We start from the raw sequence: 16051 nt of genomic DNA on the forward strand, positions 1-16051 counted from the left end.
AGAAATTGCAAGAGAAAATATAGGGTAGTATTCTACTGCTATATTTCATTTATCCAAAGGGTATTTCACTAGTAACTTTTATGCCAGTAAAACTTGAGCAATAGTCTTGTAGTGTGTTGTTTTTCATCCCACCTCAGTTTTGTCTACATTCAGCAATAATCTGATATCCACATTTTTAATCTTAAAACTTAAAACTCACACATATAGTGGAGAATTTTTTCCTCCTTAATTGGGGGTGTAACATCACAAATAAAAAAAATCCTCTTATTTTTTCCCTGAAGTTCTGATTAGAGTTAGGCTTTTTTTGCTTCAATAATTAAAGGCTTCTGTATCTCTTCCATCCCATGGGAAAAAAGCCCCAAATGATGTGTTATGTGATGTGAAAAACATGTTTTCTTCTTCCAGGTCTCCAAGGACAACTGACAGTAAGCTAATCATTTCTTGATAGTAAGTATCAGCTCTAATTCAATTATTTCAACTTCACCTGAAAGTCCCGAGGGAGCTTCTATAGGCACCAGAACAAGTAGAAATATGGTCTGATATATTAATAAACAATAACACTCATTATTTACTGCAGGGATAGATAGTTGGGTCTTGGATCAATCATTTTTTCTATCTAATTAAAACTACATTAGCAACTTTCAGCCCAGGCAACTTAAAAAAGGATAAAGTTGAATTAGGCAAACTCCTTACTGAAAGAATTATTTTGTTCAAAATGATGGCTTCTTTAATGTTGCTTTTATTGTTTTTGCCTCAAATGGTATGCACAGTTCCCAAAATTAAATGTGGCATCAGTGACCCTCTGCCTTTTCTTCACAAGCAGTATCAGTCAGGCAACCTTATTGTTGTGGATATTCTATCCCAAATCTACATCTTTTATATGATGATAAACTTCAGGAAACATCCCTCTAAGGATCTGTTTGAGGACATTGTGTAAGATTGGTAAAGAGGGAGGGAGGGAGGGAGGGAGGGAGGGAGGGAGGGAGGGAGGGAGATAGATAGATAGATAGATAGATAGATAGATAGATAGATAGATAGATAGATAGATAGATAGATAGATTTAACTGGCACATCTGTTTATACATTCACATTATTTTAGGTCCATAGATTCAATGACATGTAATTGGTATCCCCTCTTCTTTGGTGAATGGAAACTTTCCTCCTGCTTCTCTATCTCCTCCAACATCATCTCCTCCTCCTGTTCCTTCTTTGTCACCTTTTCCTCTTGCTTACCTCATAATCTTCATCCTGCATGATGATTACACCTAGCTGGGGTGAGACAAAAACTTAGCAAAGTGGATTTTTTTCCCACATGAAATTGTGAAATGATCAGAACATTAGCACAAATGGATCTTGGTGTCTTAAAACCAAAAAAATACATCATGGGAAATTTGGAAAGGTAAGAGGAAATCTGAACTGAGAAATGGGACAATAAAATGTTCTTAGCCTAAACTGGAAATCCTATCTGAGGAATACTAGATTTGTGAGTATTTATACAGTGTTGGAGTTGGAGGGGCTGGGTTGAATTCTCATCATTGATTTTGACCCTGTGCTCAGTGTAGAAATTCACTTTCTTGTTTTGCATCAAAAAGCTTTCTCTGGAAATGGACGTGTTATGATTTTTCAGGTATATGCAAGAGTGAACTGGATTTTGCAAAGTGGTATCCAAGAAATAGAAATTACCCAATTATTTCTGTTTCTCATGAAGATTAGTATAGGTACAAATTATACATGCAGGAAAATGAAAAAAAAATCATTAAGTAGAATAGTAATGTATTTGTAAGTAACCTCATCTCAAAGAGATAGCTAGATGCCTAGGATTAATATCTGGTTTACTTAAAGACCACAGAAATGTCTCTGAATCTGTCTGTCTAGATTTCCTATGGGGGAAGATGTACTTCTGTTCTCTGACCAGAGAGAGAGAGAGAGAGATGGGTTCCTTTACCAGTGAAACAGTTTTCATGCTTGTCCTATGATGATGGAGAAGAGCAGAATAGAAGAAGGAAAGAAAGAGTGGGGAATCTTGGGGTTTTGTGCATGCATGTTAGTCTGTAGAAGCAATTATTTTGAAATATAATAGATAAATGCTATTCTCACATCGCCAGCTGCACCAGTAATTTACTGCCACCAGTAAATAACTTCAGATTCCAGAATAGGAAAGGAAAGGTTACCCTGCTGTTGGAACAAAAATCATGATCCTAAGCAATATTTTTCAAAATCTATGAGTTCTAGTGAATTTGGGGACATACTGATGATAGAAATAAATAGTAAAAATATTTTATCATATGCTTGTTCACTTGTATAAATCTTTATGTTATGCTGAAATGCCATCTGTCACAGTTTGGACTGGATAGTGATAAAATATGTAATGCTCATTTTAGGGTCATGACTCCAACATATCAGCATGTCCTGGCCTTAGAATTTGCAATCAACCAAATCAACAGCAATCCTCAAATTTTACCCAATCATACTCTGGGCTTCCATATCTATAATAGCTACTTCAATCCAACTTGGACCTATCGGGCTTCATTGGAACTCTTCTCTGCAAAAGCCCAATTCATCCCTAACTATAACTGTGATATGCAGAACAAACCCATAGCAGTTATTGGAGGACCTACCTCTGAAGTATGTCTACACATGACTACCATCCTGTCCCTCTACAAGATGCCACAGGTAGGGGATTTCCATGAAGCATAAGACAACCGATGTGATGGAAGACATGAACGAGGAGGATCCTGAAAGGGAGCTTCAAGGTTACAGGGAGGGGGAGAGACATTCCAAGCATCTCCTCAGCCCCCAGCCAGAGCATGTGAAAGTGAAGAGAAGGAAACTGGCCCAACCAGAGCATGTGAAAGTGAAGAGAAGGAGACTGGCCCCTCCCTAAGGGATTCAGGGTTATAGTTGCTGTCATTGGGGGTTAGAGTTAGTCTGGCGGGATTCTGTCTAGTAGGTGTAAGCCAATAAAGTAACTGAGCTGTTCTTGGACTGTTTTGTTGTGGTTCTTGGGCTGAACCTGACATCCAGGTAACATTGGTGTTGCCCATTCTTTATGGGATTATTTATGGCATAGGAATGAGAAATATCTGGATTCACATAAAAAGACAATTCTTTAGAAAATGTAGGCTTCTGGATCCTGCAGTTTCCTAGTGACGTTATTATATCAAAAGGCTGGGGGTCTTCTTTAATTCATTTGGTGACTGAGGGGTAAGAAGATGAATGGGTGTGCTATGTCTGCCAAGCACAAACACACCCATTTCACTCCTTATGGGAGAGAAACAATTACATGGGAGACTACAGCAGTTTACAATTCCTGTCACCTCTTTTGAAAGGAACAGTGTATGAAAAAGACTGAGAGACAAATGGGGAAAGAAGTTGATAGAGAAGATATAATAATAATAATAATAATAATAATAATAATAATAATAATATCAGCAACACTAATAGTAATAGATAAAAGCAACTAAAGAAAATGTAATTGATCATCTTTACCAGCCATTCCTCCATTGTGGATATTTCACAATCTTTTCATTTTTGTGTATATAATAATCTCACAGCAGTTATCATATAAAAACAATCTTCCATAACTCCTTTCTAATTGTCTATCCATTACTCCAACAAGAACAGTTCTGGTTTTGACTGAATATTGATGTTTAAAATCCTCTGTATCTTTCAAAAAAGAGCTTATTGCCTTTTATTTTACTAGATGAAAAAGTTTATGAGCAACTCAATATGATTCAGTTGATTTTTCTGTCATGATTAATTCACCTTTAATTGCTCCTTCCTGTGAAGGAACATGCATTCTCCTAGAAAGCAAAAGAAAAATTATTGTACAGATTCTACTAAGTATTTCTGTAGCCAGATTAGTAAATTCAATCAAGCAACTCAGCCTAGAAGATTCCTTTGTTTTATATGTATAATTTTTATTAAAGAAATTTTAACAAAGTAAAAACCATAAGAAAAATAAAAAATGATAAAGAAAAACAGCTAAGAATGAGGAAGGAAGATAGAAAAGAAAAAGAAAGAAAGAAAAGGAAAAGAATGATTATAAAGAAACAGCTAATTATTTTCTTGACAACAGTTATAAATGCATTTATATCTTACTCTAAGGTTACATCATAATTTATGTCCATAAATCACTCTTTCTAATCTTCAAACCCATAAATCATATGTTAATTTTTTCTATTTTTTCAGCAAAAATTCTATAAGAGGTTTCCTGTCACTAATAAATGTAGTTGTTGGTCTTTCTCTAATCCAACAAGTTAATTTTGCCATCTCTGCTAGTTCTGTCATCTTCACCAACCATTCCTCTGTTGTGGGTACCTCAGAGTCTTTCCATTTTTGCTCATATAATAATTCCAGCAAGAAAAGTTCTGGTTTGAGTAGAATGTTGATCTTTAAGATTCTTTGTGTCATTCTATGTATTTGAATCCAACAGTTTCTGGCTTTTTTGTAGGTCCGCCAGGCCTACAAAATCATAAAAGGTTCCTTCATCTTTTCCACATTTCCAACATAAATTTGAACTACCTTTATACATTCTAGATAATTTTTCTGGAGTCATCAGCCAATGGTACAACATTTACAAAAATTAGCAGAGATGGCAAAATTGGCTTGGCTGATTAGAGAAAGGACAATAACTACATTTATTAGTGACTGGAAACCCTTATGGACTTTTTCCTGAAAAAAGAGGAAAAAACCCACAAACTTGTGATTTATAGTGTTGATGATTAGAAAGGGTAGACTATGAAAAGAAGGAAATTATGTTGTAACCGTAGAGAGAGAAGGTAAAATACAAAGGTACTTGCAACTACTGACTGGAAGCCACTTGTTTATAACTTTTTCTTTATAAAGAAAAGTTTATAACTTTTTCTTTATAAAGAAAAGTTTATAACTTTTTCTTTATAAAGAAAAGTTTATAACTTTTTCTTTACTTTTAAACTTACCGGACTTGACAAAAGGCTATCCTATTTAGAACAGCATACATTTTTCAGTGATACTTCCATGATTTTTAGGTCCTTCATTAGAGTCAGCATCCAGTTGATTAGGCTGTATTATTCATTTGGATGAATATTACAATAACTAATATTTTAAATTAAATTATAAGGCAATCTAATGGGAGAGACTCAAGAGACTTTTGGGGAAATCTGAGTCTTTTAAAAGTAATAATAGGGGCAGACTATCCAGATGAACCTTTGTGGGAGTATTACATCAATGATATCTAAAGTTAACAGAGTAACATTCTTACCTATTGGATAACATATTACAAGTCAATCTTAATTTGAAATATGCTCGTCGGTTAAATTCTGACAGAAGTTTGAAAGCTCTGTAAAACTAATCATCTCAACCATCTGCATTTCCAGTATCCTGATTAATCTAAGAATATCATCTCCTAGAGTAGAATGGGTAACAAATGGGTCCTTCCCTTACTTTTGGGTGTATTAAATGGCCATAAAAATAGCTGTGAAATACATGGATGGAAGCTTGACAGCATATAAAAAGAAATTTAATCTAGAGCTAAAAAGCATTAGTGATTCAATTTGTACTCTCCAAAATTAATACTGTGCCTTGCATTGAAAAACTGAAAGTCAGGAAATATGTTATAACATTGTGTTTATCATTTTCATGAACTACAGACAAGTGCAACTGGTTTGGAAGCGTGGTGTAATGATGTGTCATGCTGATACAGCTCAGCACTGGAAATAAAAGCATAATAGTCATCAGTTATAACTGGAGCAGAGATCCACTCATACAATTTCTTCCTATTTAGTTCCATGTAATTTATAACATCTTGGGAAAATTCTGAACCTTTCCTGTCTAGAAACAGACCCGGAATATGAAAGAAATATAGGATAATTCAGAACTTGGCATATGGATTGGATGTCAATGTCTAGTTTGGGAGAGAAAATATGAAGGAATATCAATACACACCGACATTTCATTTTTTCTTTTTTTTTACACAATATAAATTTATTTCTCATGCTTAATTTGCCTTTTTTATAGCTAATATACGGGTCTCCTCCAGAAATCAATTCAAAAAACCAGGCTGCTTTACACCAACAGATGTTCCCAAATAGTGGCCATCAATACAATGGTATTTTTCAATTACTGCTATATTTCAGATGGATGTGGATTGGGGTATTGACTGTGAATAATGACAATGGTGAAAAATTTGTACAGAATATGGTTTCCATGTTTGTCCAGAAAGGTATCTGCTCATCCTTCATTGAAAGATTTCCAGTAATGACTTATACCAATAACATTTTTGACTTGGTGGAAATGGGGATTAAAATGTACAAACGGATGATGAGGAGTACTGCTGATACGGTGGTAGTTCATGGTGAAATTGATCACATAATTACTCTGAGACTTTTATCCAAAAGTCTGCACTCCTTATGGACACAAAGTAAGGTCTGGATTATGGCAGCCCAGATAGATTTCACATCACTCCCCTTTCAGAGAATGGAAGACATAGACTTTATCCACGGTGCTCTGTCTTTTGCCATTCACACAAAGGAGGTGCTGGGATTCAGGAACTATATTAATATGAGAAATCCTGTTTTGGAAAAAGAAAATAGCTTGATGAGGCTCTTCTGGAGAAATGCCTTTCAGTGTTCTTTCTCAGACTCCATGATTGATGAAGAAGATGGGATTCCCTGTACTGGAGAGGAGAAACTGGAGACTCTTCCTACAACTGTGTTTGAAATGGACATGACTAGTCACAGCTACTGCATCTATAATGCAGTCTACGTGGTGGCACATGCTTTGCATGACTTCCATGCATCCCGAATGAAATACAGAGCAGGACAGCACAGAGATAATGAGAACCTTCTGAGTCAACAGCTGTGGAAGGTAAGGTGCTGAGCAAACGAATTACAGAAGGAGCAACATAACTAGATTGCCAAGGAATTGAAAAGCTGAGTAAGTTCTAAACTTCATGTTGTGTGGTTTTCCTAACCTTATTTTCTCTCATTCTAGTCCAGTAGTCCAGGTACTGTAACTTCCTTTAAAAATTGCTTTCTCTAAAATCTTTAGGGAAAATGTATAGAGAGATCTGTAATGGTATTGCTTTGATACTACTCAGTTATTCTTGGGACCTTACATTGTTCTCTTAGGTGTTCATTGTGTTTCCACATCCCCAGAGATTACTCAGTCACCACTATTTCCAAATAATTTGAGTGAACATTCATGAAGACAGATGTTAGTTCAGCAATGTAAGTTCTAAGTACATCTGTATGCAACTTTGTTATATAATGAGGAATCTCTAGCTTTCTATCTTCGTTTGCATTGTTTTCTTTTGTTTTGAGAAACTCTTGTGCAACATCCTTCCCCTCACAATATTGGTGTGAATAATAGTTTATCCTCTGTCACTTTTACATTTTTCAGGATGTACATATTTATTTTCGGTTTTAGCTTTCTCTTATTCAGAAAGTTTTTTTTTAATTTATTTATACGATTTTTGCTTTGTTTTGTTTTATATTTGCTGAAGTCTCTAGAATGATACTTGTGGTGAGCAGTATTCAGTAATACTATTATTACATAACCTACTGTTATTCATACAGATTTAAAAGGTTTATTATCCATATACTTCCAAGTGGGCAAGTACATCCATATAAATAACTCTTCACTTTGCTTCCCCCCTCCCCAATTTAGCTCAGCCACATTGTGAGAAGTGTCTCCTTTAATAATACTGCTGGGCAGAAGATTTCCTTCAACCCAAAAGGTGAATTAGAGACTGGATTTGATATAATGAATTGGATCACATTTCCAAATCTGTCTTTTTGGAGAGTCAGAGTGGGCAGGATAGATCCAATGGCTTCCCAAGGGAAAATATTTACCATTGACAAGGATGGTATTGTATGGCCAAGGAGGTTTAACCAGGTATGGTCCAAGTTACATTTTGGCTTATGGAGAGGCCTCATTCCACCATTCCTGGAGTTCTCTTAAATCCAAAATGCCACATAGCAATTAGTTCCAGATACAGAGATCTTCATATCCTCTAAGGTGCAATAACAAAAAACAAATAAATTGATCAACTGAAAGATCCAAATCTATAAAAGGAGCATTATACTAGATCACAGTATAAATCAAGAAAAAGCATACTGCAGGCAATACAAATCTTATAGCAAAATGAAACAAAACTAAAATATATCCAGATACCAATGATTGTATGGCTCATTTCCTTTCACCTGAAAGTAGTCTTCTTTCTTGTCATTAAAGCAAAAGAGAAGACAACCCACAAGTATTGGTAGGGAAACAAAGCAGAACAACACTCCTAAGGATTGTGTAACCTCTGAATACTAATTTGTCAAAGACAAAATATTCTCTTCTTTCATTTATGAACAGACCCAACCTCTATCTCTATGCAATAGCAAGTGCCGTCCAGGTTTTAGTAAGTGGAAAGTAGAAGGAAAGCCCTTTTGCTGTTATCAATGCCTTCGGTGTCCACAGGGGAAGATCTCCAACAAGGAGGGTAAGAGTCGTTTCCACATTTGTCTGTTGCAGATTCTCTTTCTTTCTTTCTTTCTTTCTTTCTTTCTTTCTTTCTTTCTTTCTTTCTTTCTTTCTTTCTTTCTTTCTTTCTTTCTTCCTTCCTTCCTTCCTTCCTTCCTTCCTTCCTTCCTTCCTTCCTTCCTTCCTTCCTTCTTTCTTTCTTTCTTTCTTTCTTTCTTTCTTTCTTTCTTTCTTTCTTTCTTTCTTTCTTTCTTTCTTTCTTTCTTTCTTTCTACCTCCCATAAGCAGATTGACCCAGACTCCATAGACACAAATGGACAGTTGGGTGTTTTATATCTCCCTTCAGTGGCTAGGGGTCTGGGGTGGGGAGAGACTTTTATTTTACTAAAGGGAAGTTTACAAATAAAAAGGAATTGTAAATTGTAATTGCCTTCAACTAATTCTGAAAAATAACTTTAATAATAACACTATTGTTTATTTTAATATTTTCTATAAGCTCTCCATGTATACCATATTCTTTAAAGTCAATTTTCACTCTATTCTCATATCTTAGTTTCTGTTTTCTATTTCTGTCCTATCAAAGTTTTTTCTTTTTCTTCATCTTTTCTGTTTGTGTGTTCCTGGCTGGGCTTGACTCTTCTCCTCTTCCAAATCTTGGCTCCATCTCAGGGAAATGGCTCCAAGAACTTTTCCCTCACAACAGTCTGAGGAGAGGAAATAAATGCCTCTCTCTCCCCCGTTTTCTCATCTCCTGCCTACTTTCCAGTTGCCCCTCCTCAACAGGGCCATCTGTCTTTCAGTTTGCCTCTTTGCTTTGAGTCCTGGGCTTTGGCTCTGTTTATTCAGCTTCTTCTACCTGAGGGCTGTGGCTGCAAAGCTCCCTAGCCACCATCTTGTCTTTCGTCCTCCTCCCTGCCTCCTGCCTGATGCTGCCGTTTGTTTGGCAGCTTCTGTTGATTGGCAGCTGGGTTGTCCAGACAATGGGGGAGGGCCGAGAAGGGAGGGGGAGGAAGGAGCAGAGGGGCTTTGATCTGCTCAGACAGTCTGTCCTTCCACAGGAGGGTAAGATGTTTTCCACCATTTCTCTTAAAACAGACTTAAAAGTTAACAATATCACTGAAACATTTTGAAGAGCGTGCAAGTTTGACAGTTTCACTTGGCAAACAGCTGTAATGAAACATGGACTAATTGTATTGATTGCAAATATTTCAAGCATCCTTTGGAACATCCAAGTTTATCACAACTCTCCAATTGTGTTTGATTTTCAGATGTTAAATAGTAATCCTGTTCATGAATATTGAAACATCGTATTTTGATCTTTTTCATTGCAATTTCTAAAATGTGATTTTATTTTCTAGACATGGATGACTGTTTTCAGTGTCCAGAAGATCAATATCCAAATGAGAATAAGGATTCCTGTCTCTCCAAAGTTATAACATTCTTAATGTATGAAGAAACCTTGGGGGCTATTTTAACCAGTTCAGCCCTTTTCTTTTCTTGGGTCACAATTGGAGTCCTTTGGATCTTTATTAAGCATCAGGATACTCCCATAGTCAAAGCCAACAACCAGAGCCTCACATATGTTCTCCTGGTTGCCCTCCTATTATCTTTTCTTTGTGCTTTGCTATTCCTTGGGCAACCTGAGAAGGTGATGTGTATCCTTCGTCAGACTGCATTTGGTCTCATTTTTGTGGTGGCTATTTCTTGTGTGTTGGCTAAAACCATCATTGTGGTTCTGGCTTTCATGGCCACCAAGCCGTGGTTCAGAATGACCAAATGGGTGGGGAAAAGATTAGCCATGTCCATTGTGTTGGGCTGCACCTTAATTCAAGGCATTATTTGCACTATATGGCTGACAACCTCTCCCCCATTCCCAGATGCTGACATGAATTCATTGGCAGAAGAAATAGTTCTGGTGTGTAATGAAGGATCTGCCTTCCTCTTCTATTCTGTCTTGAGCTTTATGGGCTTTATTGCCTCTGTCAACTTTACAGTGGCTTTCCTAGCAAGGAAATTGCCTGATGCTTTCAACGAAGCCAAGTTTATCACATTCAGCATGTTGGTCTTCTGTAGTGTTTGGTTGTCCTTTGTCCCAACATACCTGAGCACAAGGGGAAAATATACAGTTGCTGTGGAGATCTTCTCCATTATAGCCTCCAGTGCTGGATTACTGATTTGTATCTTTTCTCCCAAATGCTACATCATTGTGTGGAGGCCTGATCTGAACAAAAAAGAGCAGCTAAGAAGACCAAACAACAGAAAAATATGAATCCTATTCTTTGATATTATTTTGCATTGAGTATGAGAAAGCATTAGTATTCAAATCTATAGTCACATGCTGCTTACTGAGAAGTAAACTATCCTGAATTTTTCAAGGTTACTTCCTAGTTTGTATGCAAAACAATCTATTACATTTTTTTCACAGTGCTTCATTTTTTAGTTTAGTTTAACTTTCTTTTAAAACTGGGGCTGAAAACTAGGTCTGTTGCTGCCCCATTATTTATTTCATGCAAATATGCTAAAAATTTAATGGAGAAGTTATGCATACTAACCATCATATTGGTAATATCTGTCTACTCATGGTTATTACATTGGAGAGACAGAGAGTCATTTCTTCCTGCTTCGTGACTACAGAATGAAACTGTCAACTCAGTTTGGAGTTGAATTACTGTAAAAGAGGAACTCAAACCACAAACACTTTTAGGCATTTGATCAAAAAAACATGGTCTGAAAGGATCAGGAGGGATGTATTCCCCCATCCAGGTCCCAACATTGCCCAATCATAAGAGAACACCTAGTTGTTTTCATCCTATATCAAGGCCTGAATCCAGACAGAAAGCTATCTAGATGAACTATATTGTCTAGATGCTCTGTAGTATAGTTGTAGTATAACTTCATTGATTAATCAGTTTACCATATCAAAACAATGGGCATGAGCTATTGTTCAATAGAAAATGAAATAAGGTAAGATACAGTAAAATTAGGTAACATATAAGTAAGGCAAGATGAATAAAATAAAATATTGTAAGGTAAGATAAAGTAAGGATAAAAGAGTGAGAAAAAATAGCATTAGATGAAATGGAATGCAGAGAACTAAAATAAATATTAAAATACAAAACAATATGTATTTAAGTAAATTCATCACTTTTACATGTAGTCAATGGTTCCATCTTTAGGTTGGCCAGTTTCTTCCAAAAATGGTTTCTCTGTTCAAAGAATCGAATGCCACACTAAATTCTATAAAATATAGATCTTTTTTTACCATCTGTTACATATTTAGTAATAAGATGGTGTAGAATGAAGCAGGAATGTTCTTGTGGAATGCCCAGGTCTGATCCTGGCCTCTTCTTCCACTAATATGTTCTTCTCAATTATCCAGTCCTCTATTTTGCTCAAGAGATGTTTTGCATACGTCTTACCTGTTATATCAATAAAGCTTATGGCTCTGTAATTTTTAGGGTCTTCCTTGTCTCCTTTATTGTGTATGAGAAAAATGATGGAGAGTTCCCATCCTGTTGGGATATGGCCAGTGTTGTTGCCATGTTGGCTTCTCCCCCAGGAAGCTCTGTAATTATACCCCATTACGTTCTCAAAATCTTCCCCCAGAAGTGCAGGTCCAAGACTTGGCAAAATTGTTCAAGATGTTCAGGCTAAGAGAGAGCTTCTTCAGAAGAAAGTGTACCTTTGCCTCTTTCAAAGCAGATAGGATCTCATTTTTCCTCAAGAGATATTATCCATCTCCAGATCCAGCTATGTAGTGACACACCTGATTGCTTATAAGCACCACGTTGGGCAGGAATCCATCCTTGAGGTGGCAGATCTCATTGCTCTAAAGAATTCCAGCTCATATTACAAGACATCACCCTACTCACCTTCTGTGCCTCTTCGCCCTATTGGTATCTGTAATAGAGTAAAGAGGCCTGATTTTATATGTGAAGGAACCCACCAAAAACTTGCTTTATTGCTCTCCTCCTTCCCCTAAAGGTCTTGGTCACACTGAACAAAGCTGCTAGATAGAAAATGGAGAGATACGTCCCAAATCTGTGTTTGTACCAGTTCTTAAATTCACTGTGCATCTTCTGTCAGAACTGAACTAGGTATCTTTCTACTTGCTTCAATTCTCCTATGTCCTGTAAGCAGCAGAATAATTTATGATATTGCTTAACTGCATCTCCCAGCATCTGTCCCTGATGGGCTGATGAAATTTTGACTTAGAGGGTAACATGTAGTAAATCTATGTCTTAAAGTGATACTGTAAGATCTCTTCCCTTTCTAATCATGCCAAAAAAAGAGGAAATAAGTCAAAGAAATGGACTGGATTGGAAAATGGATTAAGATGGTTCAGCAGTATTTCTCATTCCTTTCCCCACACACTTTGAATTGACCAGATCAGGTTTTGCTAATTTAGCAGAGTTTATATGTGATATCTTTCAAAGCTCCTTTTGGCTGCCCAAAGTTATATCTTTTGTGTAAAGTTGGCCTTTGGGTACCTTTGAAGGATGCTTCTGTTCAAAAAATGATTCCTGTCTGAAGCTCTGATTCTTTGATTTTATGAAGCAAGAACTGAAGCCAGTAAAGTACATTTAATGAGTCTACAAACTCATTAAACTACCTGCCTATTATATAAATACTAATCTCATCTTATTAGCTCTTCTAGGTGAAATGCTACCTATTGAAGGAGCATAGAAATACTGAAGTCAGATGAAGTGGCCACTTTGGAGTCCACTGAAAAAAAAAGGGTTGGGGATACTTTATTTAATATTAATAACTTATTTATTACATTTATTGAGGCCATCCAAGTCAACAGTATGACTCGGGAAAGTGTACAGACATTAATAAAAAAATGTACCAAAGAAATCTGCACTTGCAAGTAAAACAAATCAAATCAATGAAATGGCTCATCCTGACCCAAGCTTCTGAGGAAAAGGATAGGTCTTTACTGCCTTTCTAAAGGCCTGCAACATCAGGACCAACCATATCTTGGAGATTATTCCAAAGGGCAGTTGCTGCCAATGAGAAAGCTCACAAGATGGCATTGTTTCAGGGAAGGAAACCAGAGTGAATCCTTCCTATCAGAGTGTGCTGGACAGCCAGATTCCCCTTCAAGTTGTGAAATTGCATCTGAAGAAAAACACTAGGTCACCATCAATGTAGTACAACATGCCTTCTTTACCTAGGTGTTGGCATTGCAGGCAACTCTTCTCCTTCTCCTTCTCCTTCTCCTTCTCCTTCTCCTTCTCCTTCTCCTTCTCCTTCTCCTTCTCCTTCTCCTTCTCCTTCTCCTTCTCCTTCTCCTTCTCCTTCTCCTTCTCCTTCTTCCTATATGCTAATAAAAGGTTTGATGTTGAACTGACATACAGGTATAACATCTTCTAGCATGTGCCCTTACAATGGCAAGTTTCATTTGAACAGTAGATGCTTAGTTAATTGACAGTTACTTTCTTAATACTTATTTATTCATTTATTGACATAATTTCCATACTGACTCTATTTCACCATCCTGTTTTTTTATTGTTTTATTGCTTTTTAATTAATAACAAAAAAGAAAAAACACAACAACAACAACAACAACAATAATAATAATAATAATACATAAGGAGAAAGAAACCATTAAAAGGTGGCATTACAAAATAGTGAAAAAAATACAAGAACAAAAAAAACCCTGTAGTATACCATTATATAGTAAACAGACATCTATATATATTTATCTAATGCAAATATTATTCCCATGCATATATATTTCCATTTATGTAACTGTCATTTTTTTTTTAACCCAGTGTATTTGTACAAATGAGTCCCATATTTCATTATACTTCTCCATACAAAATCTCCATCTATAGTCAATCTGCTCATAAGTGCCAAGGGCAATCAGGTCTTCAATCCATTGAGTGAATGGTGCCACACATTTATACTTTATACTTTCATACATTTATACTTTATAAATATACATTTATACTTTCATACATCTCACCACCCTGCTTGGTGTACATTTTTTTAAAAAGGAATCTTACAATAACCTATGCATAACAAAAATAATAAAACCTCTATAGTAAAAGGATGCCATACTCACCCCCACAATGCTAAGCCACAAAGGCATCAAAGATCTTTCTCCTGGTACATGACACTACTTCTTCTGCTGATAGCATCTAACAGGATGGTAAACTCCATTGGGATAAAGTACTTACTAAGATAGTTTTTAATGTTATTTTCTCCTTAGGTGCTTCCTGCTGTTCAGCTCAGGCCTCAGTACAAGAATATACATTTTGGGGGGAAAGATGCAGACCAATAAGCTAGCACTGGAGGTCAAGATGGAAAAGATCTCCATGGCCACCATGTATTTGCCCTTTATGCTTAAATAAATTGGAACAAAGGACACCCAGACACTGCAGAAGACCAACACTCTGAAGGTGATAAACCTGGCTTCATTGAAACTGCCAGGCAAATTCCAGGAAGGCCACCATGAAGCTGATGGTAACCAGGAAGCCCACGATACAGTAAAGCATGGTGAAAGCCCCTTCAGTACACTCCAGGATAATTTCTTCCATCACTGAGTGCATGCCCATATCTGGAGAAGGGGGAGTAGTTACCAACCACACACTGTAGATCAAGGCTTGAGTAAAGGAACAGGAAAGAACAACAGAGCTGGCCAGTTGCTTCCCAGACCATATTCTCACCCCACCTCCAGGTGTGGTGGCCATGAAAGCAAGGATCAAAATGATAGTCTTGGCCAAAACTAGATTTATATGTAAAAGTAATAGAACTTGGAAACAAGTTATGTTTGTATGTATGTGTATGTGTTTATTGAATAAAATAAAAAAAGTAGATGATGCCAAAAGCTCAATTTTCTTTTTCAAAAGATTCCAATATATTTTGATAACAAGGTATTAAATGATTGGTAAAAAGAGGTAATGAACTATGTGTGGTCTAATAAAAGAGCAGGATTAAATTTAAAGACTCGAAAGAGCAAGGTGGATTAGCAGATCCAAGCATTAAATTTTATTACAATGATAACTGCTTATTATGGATCTCAGAGTGGACGGTATCCCTTCATGGCTTGGTTACATCTATGGAAGGGGCAAAGCCAATGATTTGTTTAGATTGCAAGATCTAATTATTAATAAGGCAATCTTCTCATTCAGTGTAATTACTCAGAACTATCAGCATATGCTGGCCTTGCAATTTGCTGTTGAGACTGTTAATTTAATTTGGTGTTTATGAGTCTAATGGCCATGTATTTACTTACTCAGAAATAAACAGAAGAAACTTTTCTCAGTAGGTGATCAGTAACACAAACCCCAAGTAATTGTCTATATCTATATCTATCTATATCATCTTTCTCTATCCATCCATCCATAAGCATAAAGCTTCCCTAGGAATGGAAGCATTGAAATTCTCTCCCACAATATCCACCTATATTAATGTTCCCATACATTCTGAAGACCATACTGTCCAGTTTAGGCACTTTGTAATATAACAGATTACTGAAGCTACATAAAAACCAACAGAATCTTGATTCACTGCCTAGAGGATTAGAAATCACCTCTTCTTGGACAAAGCCTGCATCCACTTCTGAGTGCTACCAAGGACTGGGAGTGTGGCCAAA

General features: G+C 36.5%; 1 protein-coding gene across 1 annotated transcript; it reads left to right on the top strand.

Annotated features, from left to right (window-relative positions):
- The first annotated feature begins 2385 nt into the window (after positions 1-2385).
- Positions 2386-14737, top strand: LOC103066874 (vomeronasal type-2 receptor 26-like). Its single transcript, XM_088144055.1, has 3 exons — positions 2386-2673; positions 5998-6846; positions 14666-14737. Exons 1-3 carry the CDS (start codon positions 2386-2388, stop codon positions 14735-14737), a joined length of 1209 nt encoding a protein of 402 aa, XP_088000181.1.
- Positions 14738-16051: the final 1314 nt, after the last annotated feature.

The sequence above is a fragment of the Python bivittatus genome, unplaced genomic scaffold (assembly GCF_059951505.1).
Source record: "Python bivittatus isolate LINGU-HERP-01145 unplaced genomic scaffold, Pbiv_v1 ctg000430_np1212, whole genome shotgun sequence".
NCBI classification, from domain to species: domain Eukaryota; kingdom Metazoa; phylum Chordata; class Lepidosauria; order Squamata; family Pythonidae; genus Python; species Python bivittatus.

Bases quoted from the DNA above. Each gene is read 5' to 3' on its own strand.
- LOC103066874 (XM_088144055.1), top strand. From the start codon at position 2,386: ATGACTCCAACATATCAGCATGTCCTGGCCTTAGAATTTGCAATCAAC. The intron at 2,674-5,997 runs GTAGGGGATTTC...CCTTTTTTATAG, and splicing joins CCCTCTACAAGATGCCACAG to CTAATATACGGGTCTCCTCC. The intron at 6,847-14,665 runs GTAAGGTGCTGA...TTTTCTCCTTAG, and splicing joins TGAGTCAACAGCTGTGGAAG to GTGCTTCCTGCTGTTCAGCT.